Below are 27,457 nucleotides of genomic sequence, written 5' to 3'. Positions count from 1 at the left end.
GATGTGCTTTTACCATAGTACCCTAACTACGAAATATGCATAAAATAAAGAAAAATTATATAAAATGATCCTGGATCTTCCAATAAAAATGGGAAAACCAAACTAATTTTGCCGAGTGGGTTGACTGGTACACGTACACCCAAACCTGGGTCATGCTTTGTGTCTTCTTCTTTTATTATCTTACAGTAGAAGAGATATATAATATCAATGTTGACATGGCGATAAAATTGGGAGATTAAATTGAGCTTCGTATAGTAAAAGAGAAATTTCATTTTCTAGACCTAAAAGTGATGGAAATATCTTCATTAGACCCGTTAATTAAAAAATATCCAAAATTGGACTTTTGTACCAATTTTGGACAAAAATACCCTCAATTCAAAATAAACCTCATATCTCTCCTCACTTTTTCTCCTTCATCTTCTCACTTCACTCTCACTTCACTTTTTCTCTCACATTCAAAATAAACCCTCATAAACCCCATATCTCTCTCATTTCTCTTCTCACTTCACTCACTTTCTCTCACTTCACTCACTTTCTCTCACATCTCTCACCTCCGACGCCCACTTCCGACGCCGACCTCACCACCTCCGACGCCGACGTCATCACCTCCGACGCCCACCACCCGACCCCGACCAATACTCTCCAAAATGGTTAAAAAGGTATGTTTTTTAAAGGTTTTTTCATGGTTGTTTAGATAATAAATAAGATTAGTGTGGTTTTTTCATGGTTTTCATGGTTTTTTCATGGTTTTCATGGTTTTCATGTTGCGACGCGGCCGAAGTATGGAACAAATAAGCGGGTGTCGCCGTTCAAACCATTGAAGGAGCCAATACTTAAAGATTGGGAAGCCGTCGTGAAGTGGAGTAAAACGCGAAAACTTGATGGTCATTTTATGCCGAGGATTTATGTGAAGATCGCTAGCGTGGAAGAAAATTTTTTCAAGCTCCTTCTCGAGAACGGAAAATGGCTAGACGACACGGTATGTATAACTACTTTACGTTTAATATGTTTTTTCATCTAAAAGTTAATATTATGACTTAAATATATTTGTTAATCCAAATACGTTGACAGCATATTGATGCTATTATACATATGCTACGGAGACGCCAACGACAATATGACGGGTATCGTCAAGACGTCTGCATCATGGATACCCAATGGGTCCAACATGTATATGGGCGTTATACGAAAGAACAAGAGTTCAAGAAGATTGCCGACGAAACAGGCAATGAGGCGGAGATCGTAGACTGGGATCAACGACTCGTGTTTGATCCTATGACTGGATACAGGAACTCTCAAGTCTTGCCGTGGAATTGTGCCGTGGAGATTTTGTTCGTCGTGAACTTCAAACAGATGCATTGGTTCACGTTCCGAGTCGACCTCAAAGAGCTGACCATAACTGTCTTGGACTGCCAAAATGATATTGTGAAGATGAGAGAACATGCCAACAACTTCAGAACGATGATGGATGTTAGTAAACTTTAAAGTTTATAGTAAATCATATATTTATTTTCTTACATTCTCATGTTAACGTAGGATTGGTGTCAAGCGATATCGAAGGTTATGGCAATGTCGAGATTATTCAACGAGCATCCGAAGGCGGAGCGAGAGCTAGATGGCGGGGAAATTCGACTTCCACCGTTCGGATGGGTAGTTGACGATACCATCCCACAATGTGTGACAAGGTATGTAAAAAAAATTATGAAGTTTTATTTAAGAGTTATTGTGTATAACATTTTTGATTTTGTCTTTCAGTGGTGATTGTGGGATGTTCGCAATCAAATACATGGAGCATATCCTTGTCAACGCCAGTTTTGATACACTACGAAGCGAGAACATGAAGACGTTCAGGAAGAAATGGTCTACGGACCTATTTTTCCAATTAGAAGAGCGATGATATTTATTAATTAATAGGATATCTCTATTTTTATTTCATTAAATATTTTTGATATTTCTACTTTGATGACATTAGATATATTGGATATCTTTAGTTTCATTTTATGTTATAGTTTCATGTCATTAAATTTATATTTAATTATTTTAAAGTAATAAATAAAAATATAAACATAAACATAAACATAACCACAAACATGTTCAACTCAAAATTAAACGTCAATTTTTCAACAAAATAAGTTTAAAAAAAAAATATAATGATCAACTTAATGAAAATAAACAAGTTTTCACTCTCTCCATGTGCATGTCTTCCTATTATGTCCCATACCACCACATTTACCACATTTCCGATGGATAACAACTTTTTCTCCTTGAGATGGGTATCGATTGACTCTTCGCCTTCCTTGTTTACTTTTCTTCGGCCGACCGGCTTGTTTCTTTTCAACTGGTGCCAACACCTTCATGTTTTTTATGTCATCCGGAACGTTCCACTGTTCTTCATTCCCAACAGGATATATAGACTCCTTGTACATCTCAATCCATATCTCTTTCGAATAGAAAGGACTGCACAACGAATAAATGTCCACACTCCTGTGTTGTGCGGATGCGATGGCATGCTCGCACGGGATTCCAAGTAGTTGTGGTAGTCCACAAGTGCATGTGTTATTCATCAAATGCACATCAAAGTCACCTCTCTCGTCTCTAACATTACATTCAAACATCCCGAGTCCGTAGGTATTCACGTATTGTGCTTTGCCGTTCAGATGTTCGAGATTATCTTGAAACTTCGGGGACAGTCTTGTATCACATTTTCTAGCAATTTCTTCTCGATTAAAAAACCATGTTTGAAGTGTGAATCTAATGAACTCAAGCAAAGTGGTGATGGGAAACGTTCTAGCATTCCTCGTCTTATTGTTGAAGCTTTCTGCATTATTGCTTGTCATTATATCATACCTATAGAAACAGTTACATATTAGCGACGTTCTGGTTAAAACACTTGTAATGATAAAGGGAAAAGTTTTAGTCTTACCGTTTTCCAGGAAAAAATGCTCTTGCCCACCGATCAAAACCGACTTCCTCGAGATACTTAGCCATCTCGACATCTTTTCTCCTCAACTGCTGAAAATGAGCTTCGAAAGCCCGCTTATTGAAGGCATAAGCGGCATCATACAGTTCAATTCCACAATGATCAGTCTTGAATTTGTGTTGGACATTTAGTTTGAGATGATGGAAGCATGCTCCATGAGGGATACCGGGAAACACCACTTCGACGCCATGTATGATGCTAACATGTCGATCGGATATGAACACCAACTCTTCAACGTCTTCACCGATAGCTTCTCTCAACTTTCTCAAAAACCAAATCCACGAAGCGTGACACTCGCTATCTACTACCCCGAATGCAAGTGGATACAACTGAGAATTAGCATCCATCGCAATTGCGCATAGCAACTGTCCACCGTATTTTGTCTTCAAAAATGCACCGTCTAATGATATGACGGGTCGACAAGACTTGAACCCTCTACGACACGCCCCAATAGAAAAGAACGCGTATTTGAATCTATCGCCATCTTTCACAAACGCCGTAAGAGTCCCTGGATTCTTCTGCTCCAACATGTATAACCAAGATGGTAACTTCTGATAAGATTCTTCTGGCGTACCTCTTACGTAAGAAATTGCTTTCTCCCTTGTTCTCCACGCTTTCAAGTACGATATGCCAACACCCCATCTTGTCTTGACTTCCTCTCTTACGTTATGCGCTGAATATTCAGCCATAGAGCTAATGTTGTACTTATCTTTGAAGACGTGCCCAATAACCCAAGGTGCAGCTCCTCTATGACCTTCTGTTCGAACCACACGCGCGCAAGAATGTCTACTCTCATACGACGTTATCTGCCACATGTCAGACCACTGCACAACACCCCTCAGCTTCCAAGTGCACATCTCATTTTTGCATATGACATACCATCTCTTTTTCGAAGACGATTTCACTCTAAACTCAAAATTATTTTTTAGAGCAAAAACATGAATCTGTTGCTTCATCTGTTTCTTTGACTCAAACTCTTTCCCAAGGTATATATCTTCTGTGCTACCTATTGCATGTAATCAATGGTTATAAAATATATAACATAACATTTTCCATATATAAGTAGATATCATTGTTTTTATTACCTGTGGAAGAATGTGACAATAGAGTTGGACCTTCATTACGTTCTTCTTTGACAACATCAGCCGCTGTGAAGTCAGGGGCTTCCCATGAATAACGCACGAAATCCGTTTGTGAAACATCTTTACGAGGGTCACGTGACGGTTCACCTTGTTTTGATTGTTCCCCGTGTCCTGATGGTACTGCAAAATGTTTAACAAAATCTTTATATTCTTCATGATTTACAAACTCTTCGAATTCTGTTTCTTTGTCACTGTTGAGTCCATCTTCTCCCTTGTCACTTTTATCTTCGTCAACTTTGTTATTTTGTTCTTCATCATCTTCTTCCTCGTTGTTGTGATAATTATGTCTATCATGCACGTATACTTCATCATCTCGATCGGTGATTATCAAATTCTTTCGTCTCTTGTTGAGTTCAACACGAGGCAACTCTTCATTGATCACATTTTTTCCTTTATCTACTTTGTTTGCACTGAACGCTGTGATTTCTTTCGATATCAAAGTTACACAAAGTGCATATTTTCTACGACTTTTGCACTTCGTGTAGTACTTAACATCAATATCGTCCTTCAACAAAGCAGGCTCAATCGGCATATTACCCGCTTCATATGGAACTTCTAACTTTAAGTCATACTTTGCTCTGTCTATATCGACTCTATTGTACACCTTGTCGACTAACCCCGTGTATGTCGTCTCTTTCGAAACTTCAAGCGGAAATGTTCTTGCATTTTTGAACACGTATAAGTGTCCATTTCTCTCCCATGTGCCGTTAACCATCAACAAAACTGCAACAAATATAACATAAAATACATTAAATTTTTGTTTTTTTTTTTTATTTTTTCTACATACACTATCGGATCCGGCCAGATCCGGTCGGATCCGGCCAGATCCGGTCGGATCCTGCCAGATCCGGTCGGATTCTGGCAGTTTGCCAGATCCGGTCGGATCCTGCCAGATCCGGTCGGATCCGGTCGGATCCTGCCAGATCCGGTCGGATCCTGACCATGCCAGATCTGGTCGGATCTTGCCAGATCCGGTCGGATCTTGCCAGATCTGGTCCGAATTTTATCTTAAATTTCATCGGAAATCGTACTTAAATTTCATCCTAAATTATCGGATTTCATCGGAAATAACGTTAAATTCCCGGATATTTGACCTAAATCTACTAACTTCTTTTTTTCTACACAAACTATATAAACATAACTATAAAAGATGAATGAATGAGCATACTAACCCATTTCGACGAGATTGATTGAAGTGGATACTCAAAAATGATGAAACGAGAGGAAATGAGAGAGGATGAGAGATGAAAAGAAGTATAGAATGAAGTGAAGATGGTTATATTACCTTGAAAGGGTATTTTTGTCCGAAATTGGTACAAAAGTCTAATTTTAGATATTTATGAACTAGTGAGTCTAACTGAGATATTTTCATAACTTCGAGGTCTAAAAAATGAAATTTCTCTAGTAAAATATAAAATAAAATAATAATAAAAAAAGCATTCTCACCCTCCTCAGCAATATCCCACAAACCCAAAAGGACACAACATCAAATCCTAAAAATTAAATATAAGGTTCACAAGTGCCAATAAGTACAACAGCACATTAACACAGATCAGACCATCAGATCAAAGAAAGAGATATATTTAAAAATAAGTAAATAAAAGAAGTGAAACGAAAATTTAACAGAGGCATTTAACATTTTCTTTTTAATCCCAAACCACATTAGAAATTAGAATAACTAACGAGTAACGACTAACGACCACCAATAAATTATATATATAAATATATATTTATTTGATTTAGAATTACTTTTTTCAGACTTGCCACCATCCTCATTTTTTTTCTCTGTTTCTCTCTCTGTACAAACAAATAATGTCTCTCTATCTCTCCTCTCCACATTCACAGCTGAAAAAAAGACATAATCAAAATTCCAAAGGGAGAAGAAATGTAGAAGAGTCAAGAGTCCACACCAAAGACCGAACCCCTCAAACACTCTCTCTCTCTCTCTCTCTCTCTCTCTCTCTCTCTCTCTCTCTCTCTCTCCAATGGCCCAGCTGGACCATAATTTATGTCAAGAAGGGGAAAAACTAAAAAAGAAAGGAAAGAGAGAAGAAAGGAAAGAAATTGGAGAGAGAGAGAGGTATATCTATATGCATATGGATATGGTTGTGCGTGTGTATGTGTCTTCTAATGTCCTCCAACCAAACCCACCTCAACAACAAAAGAAAAGAAAAGAAAACTCGCATTAAAAAAGACATGTTTCCCACAAATACCCTTCTGCAAATAAATCCCATCTTCATCACTGGTCTTCTCAACCAAAAAAAGAAAAAGAAAAAAATCCAAAACATTATTATTATTATTATTATTATTTCACCGAAGCTAAGCTATGTGTGGGCTTTTTGGGGTTTTATTGTTATTGTTGGTGGCGTTGTTCATGTTGTTGTTGTTGTCTCGGTCAGAGTTTTTCACAGAGAAAACAGGAAACCCAAAGCAACTTCAACAAAGAAAGAAAGGAAAGGAAAATAAAAGAAAAAAAAAACTTCTCTCTTTCCTTCCTTTTCCTTTCCCCCATTATTATTATCATTATTTCTCTCTCTTTTTCTCCTCTTCTCTATCACAGACACAAAAACCCTTCCTTTCCTCTCTTTTTTTCCATTCTCTTTCCATCGCTCTGTATTCCTCTCTCTAGACCTGAGTTTACTTTTGATTTTTTGGCTTCTGGGTTTTCATCATCTTTCTCTATCCGATGAAGAAAATGAAAAAGGCCGTTGCTTTTGAGGCTTCTTTACCGGTGGTGGTTCGTCATGAAGACGCAAGGATTAGGTTTAAGCATCAGAGTCTTATGCAAGACTATGAAGAGTTAGAGAAGGTAAATATCTATTTTTCTTCGTTAGATCTGAGTTTGAGTCTCTGGATCTGGTGTTTGTTGTTTATTTTGGGGTTTTGAGGCGTATTTCCATAAATTTTGTTGATTTTGTGTGGTGTCTTTTATTTTGAGTTTGTCTTCACAGGTCTGAAAAACTTAGCGCTGAATAATTTGTGATTTGTTTCTGAAGTAGAGATCTTGTCTTTTGTAATTACTCGTTTGGTTTTGGGTTTTTAATTTGTTCTTGACAGGATGTAAAACAAAAGTGAATTTGTTTTAATTTCTATGTGCTCAAAATACATTAAAAAAATTAGGCCTAAATAATTTCTATTTACATAAAATGATCATATGATTTAATATCTTCTGCTTTGAAGCTCAGCTCATATTTTCTCGTTTAGTCTTACATACTTTTATTTTTCTCTCGGCCTTATGAGATGTGTACAGTTTATTTAAACCATATTTCAGGTTATCTAAAATTCTTGCCAAACCATTTATCTGTGCTTTCTCTTGAACCCACATATTAGTAAAATAGGAAGATAGTACTATGCCTTAATTTATATTTTTTTCCAGCTGATTGGTCTCAAAGAAAACTGTTATATTTGCAATTCGATCAGGAAACTGAGTCTATGAAGAGCAAATTGCAGACTATGCAACAGAAGAGGTCGATTCTTATGGCCGAAGTCAGGTATTCAATAACAAACTATTCTCTATTAGGACTATTAATTATCAACATCACCAGCCATCAAGTTTCGAACTAAGATTTCTGACTCCGTTCGCGAATTCTAGGTTTTTAAGGCGAAGATTCAAGTACTTGACCGAGAAGCAGCCTATAACAATGCCAAAGCAACAAGCACCGAAGCGCGGTAATAATAATCACCAAAAACCACAGAGCCACGAAAACCGACGCTCCAACAACGTCTCAAAGGGAAAGAAGAACAGCAAAAAGGAGTCGGTTTTTCGGTACCCTCAAACATCGCTGGACTTGAACCAAAAGGACACAAATCACAGCAACGCTGCGGCGCTCGAAGCTTCTCCTCCAGTCTTCTTCGACTTGAACCAGAAAGCAAGAGCTTTGGACTTGAACCAGCTCGACCGGATTCACAGTGGCAAAGAAGCTTCCAAGCAGAAGAAGAACATCCCATTCTTCGACTTGAACCAGATATCTGTAATCTTGCTCACCTAATAATTTTGTGGGCTTTTTTTATTTTTTATTTTTTTATTCCTTCTCTATTGAAGCTTTGATTAACGAAAAGCTTTGTGCTCTTTGTTGTAGGGAGAGGAAGAGGATTTGCAGGACCATTGCGAGCCGTTGAAGGGTTTGCTTCGAAGTGCCAATAATAATAATAGTGTTAACAGTAATGGTGAAGAACAGCAAAACAACGACATGAAGTTGCTAGCTTGTAGGAGCAGCGAAAATGGGCCGAGCCGATCGGGGAAGAGAAAGATCACTTGGCAAGATCAAGTGGCTCTAAGGGTCTGATTCTTAAATATATATATATTTTTCTATTTGATTAAGAACACTCTTGAGTGAATCAAGTTTGGTTGCAGGGTTGGAAAGTTTTTGCCTTGCCTTATTATGGTTCCTTCCATGGGCTTAACTGTCATTCTTACTCTTTTTTTTTCTTCCTAGTTTACTCTGTAAAGTTAAGCATAGTAATACATAGTAAATGTATAGATGATATTTTGAAATTATCTTATTAAACAATCAACGATTTTTACTTTCTAGTTTACTGTGTAAAGGTTGTTTATTTTCTTTCTTTTTGTTGGAATCTTTTTCGATCCTTACACGTTTCGTCTTTGTTTTGTTATATGAAGTGATCCACGTTGTTTGTTTGAGATCTCTATTAATTTGATTCCGAAACCGTTCATCATTCAGTTAAAAATAGCAGTCACTTCCGTGTATCTATAATAAGGCAGGTCTCGTTGACTGACTTTTATGTGAAGTTTATTTAAGAGATAATAACTCCGTATGGTATCCTTTTTAAAAAAAGTACTTTTAGATTTTCTGTAAGAAAAATTTGTTGCTTTTGAAAGCTGATAAATGTATGATAAATTATTGTAAAAGAATTGTAGCCGATAGCAAAATCAGATTTAATGTTTGGTAAAATATATATTAATATTTGTATGTAATAATTATTTATTTAAAATGTAAATAATAATAATAAGATATTTTTGGTATATAAAAATATATTAAAGTGAATGTCTTTAAATTGTAAAAAGTAAATTATAATTTTTGGCCAAATCAATAAAATTATTTGATAAAATAATATAAATATAATTAGAATTAAAAATTAAAATAAGATAACGTGAAATTTGTTATAACTAGCCAAGTTTGTCATTCTTATTGGGAGAATAGCTCATGTTTCATTTTATTAAGCAAATAGCCCATATTTTCGGCTCAGACCATAACGCCCTTGGTAAATTCGGGAATATGTTAATTTAATTAACGTACTGGAGTGAGTTAGGTTAATTAATTAACTTATTGGTTGAATATTAGTTTAGGTTCTGATTTTTTTTTGGTAAAGTTAATTTACTAAATGATTGAATTCGGAATTATGTTAATTAATTGAATGCTTTGAATATCAATTGACTTAAGTTATGATTTTTGTAAATTTTTTGTGAATTTCAAATCCTTCATGAATCAGTTAATTAATTAACCTAACTCACTCCAGTAGGTTAATTAAATTAACCGATTCGCGAATTTACAAAGTGTCTCTCCTCAATCCCTTCAATCGCCGCCGATTTCCTCTCCGCCGCCGATTCCTCTCCCCCCGCCGATTTTCGAGTCAATCTGAGCCGTCGATTCTCCGAGCGTCGTCGCCGCCGGAGCTCGACGGAATCGACGCCGTCTATGGCGGATCTTGACGGCGTCTATGGTGGATCTCGTCGGCGATGTTAGGGATCAGCAACGAGGATGGACGACGATTGGCGACGACGCGGCGACGTGAAATGGATCGGCGGCGTGAAGTGGATCGGTGGCGTGAAATGGACGAAGATGAGAACGAGTTTAGGTTTAGGTTTTGGGAAAATTGAGTTTTGCTCTTATGAGGGTAATTTAGGTAGTGAAATATTAATTGGGCTATTCACTTAATTTATTCAAACTTGAACTATTCTCCTAATATTGGTGGATTGATTGGGCTATTATCCTCACTCTCCCTAAGATAACAAATGAGTTGGGAAAGAGAAAATACAAGCCACAAGCAAAAGTTACATCCAAGTTTGTCATTCTTATTGGGAGAATAGCCCATGTTTCATTTTATTAAGCAAATAACCCATATTTTCGGCTCAGACCATAACGCCCTTGGTAAATTCGGGAATATGTTAATTTAATTAACGTACTGGAGTGAGTTAGGTTAATTAATTAACTTATTGGTTGAATATTAGTTTAGGTTCTGATTTTTTTTTTTGGTAAAGTTAATTTACTAAATGATTGAATTCGGAATTATGTTAATTAATTGAATGCTTTGAATATCAATTGACTTAAGTTATGATTTTTGTAAATTTTTTGTGAATTTCAAATCCTTCACGAATCAGTTAATTAATTAACCTAACTCACTCCAGTAGGTTAATTAAATTAACCGATTCGCGAATTTACAAAGTGTCTCTCATCAATCCCTTCAATCGCCGCCGATTTCCTCTCCGCCGCCGATTCCTCTCCCCCCGCCGATATTCGAGTCAATCTGAGCCGTCGATTCTCCGAGCGTTGTCGCCGCCGGAGCTCGACGGAATCGACGCCGTCTATGGCGGATCTTGACGGCGTCTATGGTGGATCTCGTCGGCGATGTTAGGGATCAGCAACGAGGATGGACGACGATTGGCGACGACGCGGCGACGTGAAATGGATCGGCGGCGATCGGCGGCGTGAAGTGGATCGGTGGCGTGAAATGGACGAAGATGAGAACGAGTTTAGGTTTAGGTTTTGGGAAAATTGAGTTTTGCTCTTATGAGGGTAATTTAGGTAGTGAAATATTAATTGGGCTATTCACTTAATTTATTCAAACTTGGACTATTCTCCTAATATTGGTGGATTGATTGGGCTATTATCCTCACTCTCCCTAAGATAACAAATGAGTTGGGAAAGAGAAAATACAAGCCACAAGCAAAAGTTACATCCAAAAAGCATCAAAATATATTTTTAGATTTTTAGTTAAAATATTAAAAGTTAATTATCAACTTTTAATTTTTTTTTAAACAAACACTTAAATATGATTTAGTTTAAAAAAGAAGCTAAAATCAGACTTAATAATCAATACGGAAACAAATATAGCAAATATGTTGGCCATCAATGAAGTTAACGCATTTCTCTTAAATCTTGACGGGAAGACATTTTTTTTTGTGTCATATTATTTATTCGATTTGTAATGTTTAGCCTTACAAATTTGATACATGTGACGAAGCCAGAAGCGAACTTAAGGGAGACTTATTTGAAAAAAAAAGTTTCAGGAGATGTTAGTTTGTAAATTTTAAGGGTAAAAATATAATTTTTTTTAAATGAGTCAAAAGTGTAAAAATAAAATTTGAAGGGTGCTTGAACCCCTCCTGGACCTACATTGGCTACGTCCCTGCCTGTGATGTTTTGGATAAATCTTGATAATAGTTTTGAAGTTTGATTGTGTTTTCTACTGTTCATCCATGTATAAAACGACTCACCTTCAGTTTTTAACATTCATAAACTTTATATTATATAAAATAATAAAATTGCATGTTAAAAAACTTAAAAATATTGTAAAATATGTTTTATTTTGTTTTCTCAATATTGATGGTCTTAGAATGTTTATTAAATTACTCATGCAAAATAGACATAGCTATGATTAAAATGAAACAACATTTAAAAAAAAAAATCAATTTTATGAGTAATGTGTTACAACATTGTCACAAAGTGTTCATAGATGTGAATTATTATTTTAGTTTTTTTTTTTTATTGTAGAAAAAACAAATTTTCCTAAATTTACTCACAAATATGTCCGTTTACTATTAATGTTTTATGATTTGTTAAATAAGCATAATGAATCATTTCTCAGGATTTTACTAAAATATTAGTAGTTTGGAAGGTTTTTTGCAAAATCAGCAAAAATCTTAACCAGGAAAAAACTATTAGTGGGCGTAGTGTGCAAGGACGGAGCCACATAAGGCCCAAGAAGAACTTAAGCCCCCTCAATTATTATTTTTTAATACATTTTTTTTACCAAAATTTATTTTTCTCTTTTATTTTTACCCTGAAAATTTGCATATTAGTCCATCTTCAAAATAAATTCACTTTAACCCCTTCTAAGTTTAGAGTGTAGCGCCGTCCATGTCAGTGTGCAATTACTCTCTCTCTCTCTCTCTCTCTCTCTCTCTCTCTCTCTCTCTCTCTCTCTCTCTCTCTCTCTCTTATTTTTATTTTTTTTATAACCGTGGTGTTCGGGTTGACCCAACTAAAATCCACGAGGCCCAGGCATTATCGACTAGGAGACTACCCCAGTGACTCCAATTGTTGCATCCAGGGAAAATTGAGCCGGGGACATATAAGGTGCCAAGAATCGCCCTTATTACTAGACCAATCCCAAGATTGGTTGGAGGATGACACGACAAAGGCAGTTCGAGGCTGCGAAGCTCTTTGACTTCCGAAACGGCTGTTTCTCAAGGTCTGAGGCCTCGTCTAGCAGTAATGATCCAACGGGAATGTCGTCGGTGGCACGTGAGGTGAGCACACTTAAAAATTTCTCGCTTTCCGAACACATCTTTCCCTACTTCCCGTCTTCCTTATTTCTTTTTTCCATTTTCTTGTGCACGAAATAACCAAAGTTCTGAAGCTTGCCATGGGCTGCACTAGAGGAGGAAACTCCAATGAGGCTTTTATTCCCAACAGAGAGACACGACGACCAAGCCGGGGCCAAAGTCATCAATCCGGTAATTCATCTTCTCTCCATCTTTCATTCCATCTCTCCAACCCTAATCGCTGCGCCAATTAAATTTCATTGCCGCGACAAAGATATTTAATTGTCGTCGCAAGTAAATAAAATTTTCGTGACAATCAAATTTTTTTACTGTGGGAGTGTGAAGTGTGGGTTCGTTAGTAGAATAAAATTTTATGTGTATGTGAAATGAAGTGTATATCTTTGGAAATGAAACTATATATGTGTGTCATTGAATTAATATAATATGTCATAGATGTCAAATTATTGACAACTATGACATACAAAGTCAACAAACTTTGATATTTGTTGACATATCTTGAACTTGTTGACATAAAAATTGTTAGCATACAAAGTCAATATACCCTTGATTTATTGACATACAAGTAAATAAAATCCTTTATTTGTAGACATACAAAGTTTGTAAATTCTTTATTTGTTGTCATACAAAGTTACATGTAATCAAATCCTAGATTCGATGACATACATGTCATCAAATACATAATTTATAATTGACTATGTCCACATATTTAATATTTAAAAACTCGTATTATTTCATGGAATATAGTGTTTAAAAATCATAATATATTACAATATAAAAAAGGAGAAAAACTAAATATTCAAATCGTACACATAGCCAGGCGGATCCGAATCACTAACCCAATACACATGAAAAAACTTACATTTCACTAATGCGATACATCAACCAGAAATAATGGAAATAACCAATTTTAAGAGCAAGCCTCGACCATCAAGCCCGCCCAAATAGCAAGTGTTTTAATGTCCTCATCCAAGTTGTTCATTCATTTAAGCAATCCATATGTTATCTTTTTGCTCCTTCACATATTTCAGAGTCAATCCACTTAAATTTTTTGCATCCACCATGATCTCGTCAAATCCGGCAAGTTAAGAACCTCCTCCAGAGATTAGGATTGGTCCACGAGGTCCTCTGACCATGGTAGGCCACAACTGCAGCAACTTTGATCAAATGTCTTTGGAATTTCTCAAAGGTGATGGAACGCGATGATTACTTGCGTATGATGAAGATAAATATTGTTCTGCCATTCAAAACAACTTTTTTTTTTTACTTCAATGCATAATCAAAGTCGAACTAAGATATTTGCTAACATATATTGTTGTCGCACGAAAATGAACAACTATTTAAAACCTCGGGCGGTTCGATCCAAGGCTGGACCAAGTGATCGCACCCGGGCCAAGAGTGTGAACTCGATAGTCTCGAGCTAGGTTTTTCTCCGATCAACCCGCCTCTCGGGAGAGGTAGGGGGTGAGGAGGAGGATTGACCGTGCCTTGGGTGTCGGCTGCCTACGTACCCGTGTGTGGGATCAGGTCAGAACGTAGTTCAAGCGTGTAAGACGCAGTATGAGGCGCGGAGCCTTGGTGGAGAGGCATGCTCAGCGAAGGAGACGAGGCGCGGAAGAGTCCTCGGCGACGTCTCAGAACTTCAGAGATCGCGTATGCGAGAGAGAATGTGTGTTTTCTCTCTCTTGGAGACGTGGAAGACTCCAAGTCAAGAGTTCCTTGTTGTGGCGGAGATTCCGGACGCGTAGGCGATTCCTAGTTGGAAATGCCGGACGCGTAGGCGATTTCTCGTCAGAAATGGTGGACGCGTCTAGGGTGCTAGACGCGTAGGCGATTTTCAGTCGAAAACCGTTATAGCGCTCGTGGGCTCAAGATTAATCGTTCGATCAAGAGAGGCGGCACTCGGGAGTCCCCGGAAAGCGCTTCAGAATCTCTGAGAACGAGAAATCGAGGAGAATCTGCTTCAGGCCAAGGATGGCATTCAGAGAAGCAGAGAGAAGTCTCAAGTTCCTTGAGAAAATAATGAGATTGAATGGGATGGCTTTCCCCTCAATGAGAGGGGTATTTATAGGTGTTTGAGGGCCTTAGGAGGGTTCTTTTTCGTCCATGTGGGACTAGGGGCGCGCGTACCATCAATTGGAGGCGCGATGCACAACACGCGGCGCGCGTCGCGCGGCGCAGGGGGCGCGGCGCGCAGGTCACCGGGCGCGGCGCGGGATGCGAGGCGCAGGATGCGCGGCGCATGGGGCGCGCGGCGTGGGCATGACTTCGCGCGGCGCGCGGTATGCCTGGCGCGGCGCGCGGCTTGCTGTGCCTGGCTGGCCGGCGCGACGTGCCGTGCGTGCGGTTTTCGCGAGGGGTGCGCGGTGCGTGGGCCGTCTTGTCGGACTCTTGTGTGGTCCTCAGGGGTCTTAGATACCATGCTTGCCACGCGAAATATAAAGGTCTCCACTCGATGAGAGTGGCTCGACTCGAGGAGCGAAGCTCGACTCGAGGAGACTGACTCGCGGCTCGACTCGAGGAGCGAAGCTCGACTCGAGGAGACTGACTCAAGGCTCAACTCGAGGAGCGAAGCTCGACTCGAGGAGACTGAATGAGGTCTCAACTCGAGGAGCGAGGCTCAACTCGGGGAGCCGACTCAAGTCTCAACTCGAGGGGCTAGGCTCGACTCAAGGAGTCAAGAGTTTGGGCGAGGGCTTGAAGACTTGCCGCTCTTCAGGACCTCCGGCCAGACAATCGACCCTTTGAGCGACGTGCCTTCTTGGCGTCTCGGGTTTTCCGAAAACGACCGACAACATATATGACAACAAATCATATAATTTGCTGACGTACATGTCAACAAATCATCAAACATGACTACACTTGTTGACATATATGTCAACAAACAATATAATTTGTTGAGTTATATGTCAAAAATATTTAAAATGCCTATTGTTGACGCGATAAATCACACCAAAACAGTCACGACAAATTTGTGGTCAAAATGGGCCTAGATGAAAGTGCTGACACTTCTCGCATCACGGTCTGGTATGACCGATCCTGAGCTACGGCTCTCTCTCGATGAGGACCTCCAGCATTGATTTCAACTCGGGGATCAATTCCAAGCCATACGCGGAAGTTTTCGGAGACAATGATGACATGGGGTTGGTGTGGTAGGAAAGAAGGTTTTGTAGGAATTTAGAGTTGGAGTGTAAGGAAAATGGATGAGATTCCCACAGACGGCTCTAAACTGTTGATGCGATAAATCACACTAAACACTCACGAAAAATTTGTGGTTAAAATGAGTTGATTTAGATTTATAGATGAGCCTCAATTCTTCGTAACAAGACTAAATTCGATCTCTCGAAGAACTAGAAATTAAATGCGTAGTTAAATAAAGACTAGAAACAGAATGTAAGAATACCTCGGGGCTGTTTGTATTAAGATCGCTTATGAGCAGTACAAAGATGGGATTTCAATAATAAAGATAATAACTGGAAAGTAACATGCCCAAAATAGGCCTAATTGTTATATATTTATAGTCTAAGAAGTGAGATTGTGAATTCCGGGTTGTTTAGAAAACGTCATGTGTCAGTTGGAACTCACTACTTCGTATCGAGACACCTGTCATGAGAGACCTATTCGTGCGAGAGGTGGTTGTGGATTGATCTACTGACAAGCTCTAGATATCTGGGTCTTTAGGAAGTGGTTATCTCGAGCTGAAAATCAATCATGTTGACGGGCTGGTGCGCTGACTAAACCTGTTGAAGACAAAAAATATGGGCTTGGGCCAAATTCCTTCCGTGTTAAATAGAGGACGAAGTCCGACATCAACAATTAGTCTCCCAATTTATTTAATATATAATAATGGATAAACTAAAGATGAAAAACATATACGAGCTCGTCAAGAAGTGGATTAACTACTCTCCTAGTTTGGAATGTACTACTATTTATGCCTCGTTTGTTGTGCTACCTTTAGACCAGGTGAATATATTATTCATTATATAAACCGTAATGATTTTATCTTGAGAAGATGAAGAGGTTATTATAAAATGTTTTATTTGGTAAGATACGATTTGACATGATATGACGGCGCATTTAATGCAAGTCTGTTGGGCTTCTCTGTCTATAAATTGAAGGGACGTCTCCATCAATCTCTCATATTTATTCGTGTTGAGTTGCTTTGAGAGACGGTACGTTCCAAATCTTTTTCTTTCAATTTTCTTGCTTTCTTCTTTGCTAGGGTTGCAACAGCCCTTCCTATCTGATAGAACAGGATCCCATGATCCTGAACCGATCTTAACTGGGATCGCAAATCCCAAGTTTGTCTATGAAGAGCAGATCTAATTAGATTAGTGTCTATAATTGATTTCTTTTGTGTAATACTAATCGATAGGGCCTCATTTGATTCTTTTTGATAAAATAATTTTTTTTTCTTGAAAGCTTAAGCTCAAGGTTGCTCTAATGGCATCTACGTCTAGTCCAACCAAAATATCTAAGTCTCGAAGACTCGAGCATCCTCACGGGGATTTCCTTTATGAATGTATAGCATCCTTGTTTATTAACGCCTATTTAGACCGCATTAGCGGAGATTTTGTTGTCGGTCTGTCGCAGACCGACAGGGGCAAAACGGTCTTCGTCAACTATTGTCGCTCGTTTTCGGACAACGATTTAGGAACCGGAAGTGGTTAGGCCCAAGGCCGGAACAAGTGGCCTCGCTTTGGTTCGAGCGTGTCAGACTTGGTATCCCAAGTCGTCCCTTAGCTGTTGGTGATGTTTATCTCGTCCGCACACCTGAAAAGATAAGAAGAGAGGTCTGAACTACAAAGGGGAAACAGAGGGGTTGCCTCTGTTTACCTCTCCGACGCTCAACATTAGTAGGATTAAGGTGGAATGTAGAGGGTTTGAGTGTTTAGAGGCCAAAGACGAGTGAAACGAGTGAGTTATGAATTCGACGGTGTTTCGGGGCTCAAAATTGGATTACCTTTGGAAGAGGGTGGACCTCTCTATTTATAGGTGACCAAGGGGTCATTGGGGCACCCCTTGGCCGAGTGAGCCTCTTTGGGTCGGCCATTGGCCGAGCTTAGCTTTGACTCGGCCAATGGCTGAGTGAAACTTTGGCCCGACCATTGGCCGGCTGTAGCTTTGACTCGGCCAATGGCCGAGTGAAGCTTTGGGCCGGCCATTGGCCGGCTGTAGCTTTGACTCGGCCAATGGCCGAGTGAAGCTTTGGGCCGGCCATTGGCTGGCTGTAGCTTTGACTCGGCCAATGGCCGAGTGAAGCTTTGGGCCGACCATTGGCCGGCTGTAGCTTTGACTCGGCCAATGGGTGAGTGAAGCTTTGGGCCGGCCATTGGCCGGCTGTAGCTTTGACTCGGCTAATGGGCGAGTGAAGCTTTGGGCCGGCCATTGGCCGGCTGTAGCTTTGACTCGGCCAATGGCCGAGTGAAGCTTTGGGCCGGCCATTGGCCGGCTGTAGTTTTGACTCGGCCAATGGCCGAGTGAGGCTTTGGGCCGGCCATTGGTCGGCCAAACTTGGGCTGGCTGGGAGGCCGCCAGCCGGGAGCCGAGCTGACATGTTGTCTGGCCTTTGGCCGGCCGGGAGCCGGTTGGACGGGCCTTGGCCGGCCAGGAGGCGGCATTACGGCTCTTCCCTTGTCGGTCGTCGACGGGCCGACGACACCAACTATTATTACCAACTCGAACGGCCCACGGTCGTCACGGCATGGTCCAACGAACCATGCACGGACGAACTCGCTCGAAGACCCGAGGCGGCAATGAGCGAAAGGCCATTGTCGGTCGGCCTCCTTGACGCCCCATGGCCGACAGGCCTCCGAGCATGGCCGGTCGGCCATCTCCTTGATGCCCCATGGCCTGCCGGCACCCAAGCATGGCCGGTCGGACATCTCCTTGACACCCCATGGCCGGCCGGCTCCCGAACGTGGCCGGTCGGCCATCTCCCTGATGCCCCATGGCCGGTCGGCCCCTGAGCGTGGCCGGTTAGCCATCACCGAAGGAAGCCTTCCTGAGCCTTATAAATGCAAGGCTCGGCCCTCACGAAGAGGTAATCTAAAAATCTCGCGCCTTGAGTCCCGGAACCTTGTCGAACTCCTAAGTCACACGTTTCTCTCTATCGCGATGATCTAACCCTCTAAAACCTCCTCACTCCACCTCAATACCTCTAATGTTGAGCGTTGGAGAGGTAAATAGAGACAGCCCCTTCGTTTCTCCTTTGTAGTTCACGGTTCTTTCATCTATTGCAGGTATACTGGTGAGCTCGATAACCATTGATAGCCAAGGGAAGACTCGAGACATCGAGTCCGACACGGTCAAGCCAAAGTGAGATCACTCGGTCCGACCGGGGGACTAACTGTTTTGGGCTTCTAAATCGTTATTCGAAAACGAGCGACAACAAATTTCATATTCCACCTGAAATTGAGCGCTTATTGCCTGGTCCCGATGATATGGCTAAGACCGTGAAAGATGGGTACTTGTGTATCCATGAGATTTTTCTAGAAAAGTGTGGGCTTAGGTTTTCGATTCCTAGGCTTCTCTTAGGTTACATGGCTCAGGTGGAGGTGACTCTCCCACAGCTCATCCCGTCCTCCTTGAGAATAGTGTGTGGGATGCTTACCCTAGCCGATGAGTTTGGTATAAAGACTTCCTTAAACGACCTGATTCGTCTTATCACGACTAAGAGAAACTCTCTTCATCCCGAGACTTTCTATTTTTCGTGGAAGCTCGGGATGACCATTATTTAGGGGATCCCTATGAGAGATGATAGGTGGACGGAGAGGTATTTTTATGTTAGGGTCTTCGAGCTCACCGTGGGTGGTTATGTTGCTCTGGTCCGCTTTAACTGGTCTAGTGGAGTGGGTTAGGCTGTCTCTTTGTTTTAACTTCATTTTTTGTCCCAGACGTTCTCCTTTCTGATGTTATTTTATGATTTTCTACATAGTTTCTCTGAAGACTATCGCTTCTGACGATCAGTCTGAGGAGCTCATCAGGACGCTCCGGAATGGATCCGTGGATGATAGGGATTTACACAAGTGCGGTTTGACCCAGCTTTTCTTTGTTTGGAAACTCCAGGCTGGGATTCTCAACTTTTTTATCGGGGTGGTATAAATTCTTTCCTTTATTTTAGTTGTGGAAGACTTGTCTGTTCGGGCTGAGGGTCAAGATGAAGATCCAAGACAAGCGAGCTCATAGAGAGAAGGGGAAGACCACGATCCAGGACAAGAGAGTTCGGACAAAACGAAAGAAGATGATGATCCAGGAAAAGAGGGTCCCAGTGAAGAAAATATGAAGGCGCGAGCTGATGGCTAGAGTGTTAAGAAGGAAGCAGCGGCGAGAGAGGCTGCCGTGAAGAAGGGTGTAGAACAGGAAGCTGCGGTGAAGGAGGCTACGGTGAAAGAGGTTGCTGAGAAAGGTGCTTCGACGTCAACTTCTAAGGGCAAGGAGGTCGTGGTAGGTGGTCCCTCAACTGAACAACTTGTGTCGCAGGCAGACTCCGACGACTCTAATGTGGTGATTACTCACGTGGTTTTTAATCCTCATTCCGAGTTGACTGAACCTCCGCCACTTGTGCGGAATCGCAAGGGGAAGAAGAATATTGGGGAAGATGACAAGGAATAGGAGGATGAAGTAGGAGAATTGGAGGTCCCTTCTAAAGGAAAAAGGGCCTTCGCAACCCGTTCCTAAGAAGGTCACTATCATGACCCCGAAGGAGACGAAGGAAAAATAGAGTTCCTCTTCAGAGAGGGAGGCTCATACTCTAGGCTCTGAAGCTCGCATTGGTGGTCAGAAAAGGTCGCTGAAAGGCCAACAGAGCCGGAGCTTGTAGAAGAAGCCTCATGCTTCGGGGAAGGTTGGAGAAGTTCAACTAACCAAGCCCCGGTCTTCTCCTGTGCTGATAGAGTTTGACTATAGGGGTTTGAGACCCTTGTATGAAGACTCGATGGTTACATCTGCTCTCCTCCGACAGGTCAACAAGCCCGGGATTAGGTTAGCCCCGATCAAGAGTTGGTCGAATTTGAGCAATACTGCTGAGCCCACATCGCGATTGCTTACGTAGATGATCCTGAATTGATTTAACGATAAATTGGAGAGTGTTTGATGAAAAATACCTCATTTTCTTTTTGTAGGAAACATCCGAGTTGAACCTTCTTCAGTAGAAGCAAGACATGAAGCACATGGAGATGGACATATTCGTTCAAGAGCTCCTTGAATAGGCTGAAGTGTCTGAGACTAAGCTGGCCCTGATAGGGGTGGAGATCGAGCAGCTTAAGAAGGAGGTGAGCACTCATGCCGAGAAGGAGGAGGAGCTTCAGTTTGAACTCACCGGAGAAAGAGAGAAAGTCAAGGCGCTGAGGATTGATTATTGTAGGAATTGATCTAGGGTTACGAAAAGATTTAACGCTACAAGCAAGCAGCGGAATTTAAAAATTTTCTTTTAAACAAGTAAAACGATTTTACTAACCTAGACAAAGAGCAAGCACATGTTTATTTTAAATTAAAACTATTAAAGAGCATTACTCGTTTACTAACCTTTGTGAAGCTTGAACGTTGAGAAGCCTTAGGAAGGTTGAAACGTTCGTCTCCCCATGCAGCTCGTCTTTCTTCGTTCTTCGGGAAACTCGAGCAACCACAAAAGTTTCTATCACAAGAATCACTCGAGAAAAAAAAGAATTAGTGTGTGGGCACTTTTAAATACGACGACTCAAGAACAAGTCAAAGAGTCGAAGAGCTAAAACACTAGGTCAAATGTGGACCTAGGTGCCAAAACAAAAATGAAAAGAACTAGATAGAGAGGGAGTTGGCCACAATGCCTAGAGAGAGAGGCTCTCAATCTCTAACTTATGTGGGATGAGAAAACAATGAGAATGAGGCCTCTATTTATAGGGGAGGGATTACCTTCAATAAGGTAGTTTCTCTTCTATATAATATCACATATTCATGAGCAAAATATTTACCCTCCTATGCCTTATTTCACACGGCCATCACTATCCTTCTAGAACAAATTTGTTTCCTCTTTTGATTGCCTTCTCCTAGCCTTGGCCGCCCACCTTAGTTTCCTCATAGAGGAAATTTGTTTCCTCTTTTTCTTTTGGCAAGTATCTTCATACATCAATGTACAAAATAATTTCTCTTTCTCTTGGGTTTGGGCGTGTACACCTTCTAGAAGGGGTTTCTAGATTTTTCTTCATTTGGTCATGACAACATAAGAATAGCCCATTAATAATTTTCAAGTTAAATTCCATGAAACGAAATTAATCCTCAAGGCCCAAAATCTTGTCATGGCCGAGTGTTTATATGTCCTCATATGACAATATCAAAAAATCTATTGACATTCATTTCATTATATGTCAAAAAGGACAAAAATACCCTTTAGACAATTTTCATAAAACTTGTCTCATTTTTTTTTACTTAGCTTTCTAGTTTAACTAATCCTACTCGATATGATTTGTGACAGTGACCTCATGGATCCAAATGAACAAAGCTTGAGCTAACATACTTGGACTCAAAAGTTCACAAACCTTTCCAAGTTTAGCTTAATGTCAACTGACTCCACTAAAGAGTTTACACTGGCCTGTTCATTTATTCACATTCCAAGGAACAAAGCATGAGGTGATATACATTGCATTTCAGCAATCTTGTACATGAATTCCATATCTATGAGATCTCACTACAACAATTACAACAATTACCGACGATTTTTTTCGTCGGTAATAACCCGAGAATCGTCGCTAAATGTATTTAGCGACGATTTTAGCGACGATTATTATCGTCGCTAAATGTCCGTGCCTAAATATATTTAGGGACGATTTATTCGTCGCTAAATATTTACCGACGATATTAGCGACGATAATGTCGTCCCTAAATGTTGTGACGAGAAGTTTTTTTTCATTTTGAAACAGATAATTAGCGACGACTTTGTCGTCGCTAATTATTATTATTATTATTTTTTATTTTTTTCATCGTTAATTATTAATTTTTTATGGTTTTTTGTTTATGAAATTCTAAAATGAAAAATCAAATAAAAACTAAATTATATTATCCAAATCAACAAATATATAAAATCCGGTTACGTACGTTTTCGGTTATCGAGAAATATGTAAATAATAATCTACTATACACAAAATATCTAATAAAACACTAGTCGCGACGTTTGCTTTGTCGTCCCGCCGCTCGTTTTCCCCCTCCTCGACATGAAACACTCTTCTGCTGGCGCTGAAACTCTGCAGGCTGCGGCGGAACAATGTGCAGATCAGTAGACTGACTTGGTCCACCGGGCGTCGTCTTCTGGCTAGCGGCGGGAGTCCTCTGCTGGCCGTTCGTCGGAGTGTGGACGCCGGCCGTCGGAGTCTGCTGGCAGTGGGATGACAGATCGTGCTGCGAACTCTGCGGAAATTGAGGCATAAACGAGCTCAGGTTGAGGCCGGACACCTGACTCTGTATTGCCTCGGCGAATGAGGCGATGGTCGACGTGAATACTTCCTGGGAGATATATCCTGGATGCGACGTCCCAACCTCCGAACTACAGTAGACTTCAGCTGCCATCCGTGCTCCCTGTGGCACCAAACGTCCGACGCCGGTCAAGTGATCAGTCTGCGAACCCATAATATCGCGGATCGCCTGTTGCTCTAGGACGGAAATATCAACGTCCGCTCCTTGTTGCTCAGCCTCCGCTCGCAACGTGTTGAACCTATCGACCAGTCGATCCTGATATAATTAACTAGTAAGTATATATTAATCGAAAAATAAGAAAAATAAATGTAAACTTACATAACGTGCGGAGGCTTCAGGAGTCAGCCATTCGGACTTGTCGGACTGATGTTGGCACTTGTAGTTCGCAAACAAGCTCTCGAAAGAGCCTGTCTCGACGCTCTTCTGCATGTAAACAAAACTTCAAGTGTTAGATAATTTTAACGATTTGATGTATCATATAAACATAAAACTTACGTTCTTCATGCGGTGGGTCGAGAACCCAATCGTCCCCTGTCGAGTCTTCGTCTTCTTCTTCGCGTGATTCGCCTTGTTCTTCGCTTGTATGGCCTGTAATATAAGTAAACGTACAAGTAAATAACAAATCGTTTAATAAAAGGGTAAACACATATTTAACGTAAATGATATGATTACCTTAAACTCATCGCTCATATATCGTTGTATCAGCGTCTCTCATTCGGTGTCGAGCTTAACGGTCCTCGGTTTCAGCGACCGCACCACCTGTACGCTGCTCTTGCAGTCGATGTCGAACCATGACCGCAAGGTATGCCTCCAATCGCGAAGACGAGTCTTCGTGTCTCATATGATTGCCGCATCGACAATCGACTTCTTCTTCCCGGTTGCATCACCATCGACTCGATGTCGTACTTGTCTCGAATCGCTGCTCGGATCTCGGCCTCCTTCGCCGGCCCCACGTTCGCATTCGTCCACCTTGGGACCGTAGGCGAGATCTTGTCTCGGACAACCAACCCGAGCGTGTTCGCGAACGTCACGAGATCCGGATCCATCTCGCGCTCTGGCTGCAAGAACGACTGAAACTCCTCGTTATAAATAACGACTTCCTTCACCCCGGGGCGCCGTGCACGCTCAGATCGAAGCCCGACCGTCGGCCCACGCACGGCCGGTTCGATATTCTCGTCTTCTTCTTCGACGCCATCACGTACGGGCACCGACTGGAAATAATTCGAGAGACGGGCTAAGAAGTCATCCCCGCCTCCGCTGCCTCCAGCTCCTGTAGCCGCAGCCATCTGAAATTCAAAACAAAATTTATTTAGTTATGCATTCGTAATGATTTAAATCAGTTAATTTAGTAAGTAAATGAAAAACGTTATATACTATCAATCATCGTCGTCTGACAAATCATCTTCTTCCATCAAATCTTCGTCCTCAGTTTCTTCGTCATCGATAAACTCTTCTTCTTCAATATTTTCCAACAAGTTCACTGCGTCGTTGCTCACGGGCTCTGGTATCGCAGACTGATGACGCGTCGACAGTGAATCTAAATCTGACGGTTCTACTGACAACTGAACTGAAGACGAAGATTGACCAAGAATGAGGTCAATATCAGGAAGATCCCACACATTTCTATGATTACACTCTTCGACGATTCGCCAATCAGGACCATTCAAGTTATCTTCCAAGTAGAAAACTTGTTTCGCCTGAGTTGCCAAAATAAATGTCTCGTCTTTGTACCATTCTTTTGCCACATACACGCTTGTCAAGTTATTGTCGTTGCGTGTCCTTTTCCTCGGATCTTGATCACCGAACCAACGACATTGAAATAAGATGACACGACAATTGTTCTGATACGTCAAGACAATGACGTTTTTGTTGGAATTGATCTAGGGTTTAAGAAAAAGATTAAACGCTTCGGGAAGCGGCGGAATTTTAAAAAATTTCTTTACAAGTAAAAACAGTTTTTACTAACCTAGACAAAGAAGCAAGTACATGTAATTAAAAACTAATATGAGCTACGAAGTTTACTAACCTTTCTTGAAGCTTGATCTTTGAGAAGCTCTTAGAAAGTTGTAACGCTCGTCTCCCCTCGCAGCACGTCTCTCTTCCTTTCCTCGGCACCTCGAGCAACCACGAAAGTTTCTATCACTAAATCACTCGAAATAAAGGAATTAGTGAGTGGGCACTTTTAAACACTACGACTTAAGAACTAGTCTTGAAGTCGCAGGGCTAAACACTAGGTCGAGTGAGGACCTAGGTGCCAAAACAAGAAAAATCGAAAATAAACTAGAAAGAGAGAGAGAGAGGAGTTTCGGCCAAAGTTCTAGAGAGAGAGTCTCTCAAATCTCTTAAACTTGGATGAATTGAAATGTGAGGAAATGAGGCTCCTATTTATAGGAGAGGTCTCACCTTCTATAAGGTAGTTTCCTCTTCTATAGAATATCACATATTCATGAGCCAATTACCTCTTTTCCCACTTGAGATGCTCGGCCAACATAGGCTTCAATAAGCCTTGGATTTGTTTCCTATTTTGTTCCAAGCGTTGCTTTGACTCTCTCTTGGCCGAAGTTATGCTTTCCTTCTAGAAAAGGCTTCTAGAATTTTCTTCACTTGTTCATGACAACATAAGAAAAGGCCCATTTAGAATTTTCAATAAAATTCTTATGAAATGAAATTAATCCACAAGGCCCAATGATCAAGTCATGGCCGAGTGACATTAAGTCATCAAATGAACTTGTCAAAAAATTTATTGACATTCATTTCATCCTTTGTCTCAAAAGACAAAAATACCCTTTTAATTATTTTCGTTCTTGTTTTGACTTAGCTTCCAGTTTAACTATTCCTATCGATGTGATTCGTGACAGTGACCTCATGGACCCAAATGAACAAAGCTTGAGCTAAACACTTGGACTCAAAAGTTCACAAACCTTTTCCAAGTTTAGCTTAATGCCAACTGACTCCACTAAAGAGCTGACACTGAAAATCTCTCGGTTCAAATGAATTTATTTTCTACTCAAGAATTCGACCTAATTATGATGAGCGGATCCACTGAATATTATCTATGTTTACCCTTCATGAATGTCATCAGCTAGTCGGGATTTACTAAATTACCATTTTACCCTTCTAGCTGTTATTTCCTCAACTCCTTTGTCGCTTGTGAATAAGTTAGAAACAATGTATTACGAGGAGCTAACAAGTCACATTGTTTCGTCCAAAAGAGTCAGGACTCAATTTGGACACTGGCCAGTTCATTTATTCACACTCCAAGGAACAAAGCATGAGGTGACATACATTGCATTTCAGCAATCTTGTACATGAATTCCATATCTATGAGAACTTCACAAAGTTACTCATGACATACTCACAACTTAGTACTTCACCAATAGGCCCTGTTCGGAATCACATAGTGAGTCCGAACTTTGACTTTCTCAAATGAGAATACTAAGGTGTGAAATGGCATGTCTCATTTCAGGATTAAGGTAAGCATGATGCGATTCATACATAGTGACTTCGAGACATAAGAGGTTAAATGGTTTGTTCTTATCTTGTCTCTAGAAGTGCACTGGTCAATTCAGTACCTTCGGAAGATACCTAGAAGAACTATAGAGTCTCCAACTCTCAATGCCTCATAACCAGACATCATAGATTCTTCTAACAATCGTACTGAGGTCAATAGTCCTTTGACCCTAAGATTGCGAATATATCGTTAAAAGCAAACTACGAAGAGTTTGTTCATGCAAATCTACATTTGTCTCTTCGTAAGTTGTTAAGTTTGTTTATGGACTAAAAGACTAAGGTTTTATCATAAAGCTTCAAACAAAGAAAGAATGAATGAACGTTTCAACTTTTTATTAATGAATAAGCAATTACAAGCAAGAGTCTTCGTAAGACTATATGACATCAAATGTACATAAATAGACACTACTACTCTTCTTGTGGGCACCATTGACAACAGTTTTCTACTTGACCGTAGAAGTCGTGACCTCCTTCACTTGGTACACATAACCCGCTATTCTGAGTCGTTCTTCTGCTATCACGTTGACGGGAGATAAATTTAACTCTATTCACTACACAACATAGATACGTCTGTGGTGCGAAATGTAGTCCCAATGCCAATGCATATAATTCGGAGGATACGGATAATCCGTCTTGGCTCATGCGAAATACCTACATACAACCATTAACGAGTCGGTTAGTGTCGAAGCGAGTTTAATCATATTCTTTGAGTTAATTAGTCAAATACCTTTTCCCAAAACCATTTTGGGAACTCAATTCGATGCGCTTCTTCAACATCTGGCCGACCTTCTAATTCCATGAGATCTATGTGTTCACTGAAATAAAATTCATGTTCATTTAATACATCACTTCGTA

General features: G+C 40.6%; 3 protein-coding genes across 4 annotated transcripts; 2 read left to right on the top strand and 1 right to left on the bottom strand.

Annotated features, from left to right (window-relative positions):
* The first annotated feature begins 1,412 nt into the window (after positions 1 to 1,412).
* LOC149397536 (uncharacterized) lies at positions 1,413 to 1,897 on the top strand. The gene is made up of 3 exons (XM_089614249.1): positions 1,413 to 1,470; positions 1,537 to 1,685; positions 1,756 to 1,897. Exons 1-3 carry the CDS (start codon positions 1,432 to 1,434, stop codon positions 1,895 to 1,897), a joined length of 330 nt encoding a protein of 109 aa, XP_089470375.1. The 5' UTR covers positions 1,413 to 1,431.
* Positions 1,898 to 2,154: 257 nt separating this feature from the next.
* Positions 2,155 to 4,134, bottom strand: LOC149397535 (uncharacterized). Its single transcript, XM_089614248.1, has 4 exons — positions 4,066 to 4,134; positions 2,924 to 3,986; positions 2,352 to 2,847; positions 2,155 to 2,205 (listed from the first exon to the last, which is right to left on the bottom strand). The coding sequence occupies exons 2-4, from the start codon at positions 3,934 to 3,936 to the stop codon at positions 2,155 to 2,157; spliced, it is 1,560 nt and encodes a 519-aa protein (XP_089470374.1). The 5' UTR covers positions 3,937 to 3,986; positions 4,066 to 4,134.
* Positions 4,135 to 5,903: 1,769 nt separating this feature from the next.
* Positions 5,904 to 8,686, top strand: LOC149397534 (uncharacterized). Of its 2 annotated transcripts, none has more exons than XM_089615399.1 (4): positions 5,904 to 6,931; positions 7,499 to 7,613; positions 7,715 to 8,093; positions 8,202 to 8,686. In XM_089615399.1, the coding sequence occupies exons 2-4, from the start codon at positions 7,555 to 7,557 to the stop codon at positions 8,406 to 8,408; spliced, it is 645 nt and encodes a 214-aa protein (XP_089471525.1). In that variant the 5' UTR covers positions 5,904 to 6,931; positions 7,499 to 7,554; the 3' UTR covers positions 8,409 to 8,686. The 2 variants fall into 2 exon arrangements, with proteins under 2 accessions (XP_089471525.1, XP_089471524.1); XM_089615398.1 differs by having other exon boundaries at positions 5,905 to 6,931; positions 7,543 to 7,613.
* The last annotated feature ends 18,771 nt before the right edge of the window (positions 8,687 to 27,457 follow it).

The sequence above is a fragment of the Urtica dioica genome, chromosome 5 (assembly GCF_054948205.1).
Source record: "Urtica dioica subsp. dioica isolate 48M chromosome 5, U.dioica_male_clone48M_v1_H2, whole genome shotgun sequence".
NCBI classification, from domain to species: Eukaryota; Viridiplantae; Streptophyta; class Magnoliopsida; order Rosales; family Urticaceae; genus Urtica; species Urtica dioica.
The sequence above is the reverse complement of the archived record's forward strand: the minus strand, read 5'-3'. Positions and strand labels throughout refer to the sequence as shown.

What these genes read in the sequence shown, in the direction of transcription:
- LOC149397534 (XM_089615398.1), top strand. Translation starts at nt 6,809, where the DNA reads ATGAAGAAAATGAAAAAGGCCGTTGCTTTTGAGGCTTCTTTACCGGTG. An exon ending in ACTATGAAGAGTTAGAGAAG is followed by an intron (nt 6,932 to 7,542) that starts GTAAATATCTAT and finishes CAATTCGATCAG; the next exon opens with GAAACTGAGTCTATGAAGAG. An exon ending in TCGACTTGAACCAGATATCT is followed by an intron (nt 8,094 to 8,201) that starts GTAATCTTGCTC and finishes TCTTTGTTGTAG; the next exon opens with GGAGAGGAAGAGGATTTGCA.
- LOC149397536 (XM_089614249.1), top strand. Translation starts at nt 1,432, where the DNA reads ATGAGAGAACATGCCAACAACTTCAGAACGATGATGGAT. An exon ending in ACTTCAGAACGATGATGGAT is followed by an intron (nt 1,471 to 1,536) that starts GTTAGTAAACTT and finishes ATGTTAACGTAG; the next exon opens with GATTGGTGTCAAGCGATATC. An exon ending in ATCCCACAATGTGTGACAAG is followed by an intron (nt 1,686 to 1,755) that starts GTATGTAAAAAA and finishes TTTGTCTTTCAG; the next exon opens with TGGTGATTGTGGGATGTTCG.
- LOC149397535 (XM_089614248.1), bottom strand. Translation starts at nt 3,936, where the DNA reads ATGAAGCAACAGATTCATGTTTTTGCTCTAAAAAATAATTTTGAGTTT. An exon ending in GCATTTTTTCCTGGAAAACG is followed by an intron (nt 2,848 to 2,923) that starts GTAAGACTAAAA and finishes CTGTTTCTATAG; the next exon opens with GTATGATATAATGACAAGCA. An exon ending in ATGACATAAAAAACATGAAG is followed by an intron (nt 2,206 to 2,351) that starts GTGTTGGCACCA and finishes GGGACATAATAG; the next exon opens with GAAGACATGCACATGGAGAG.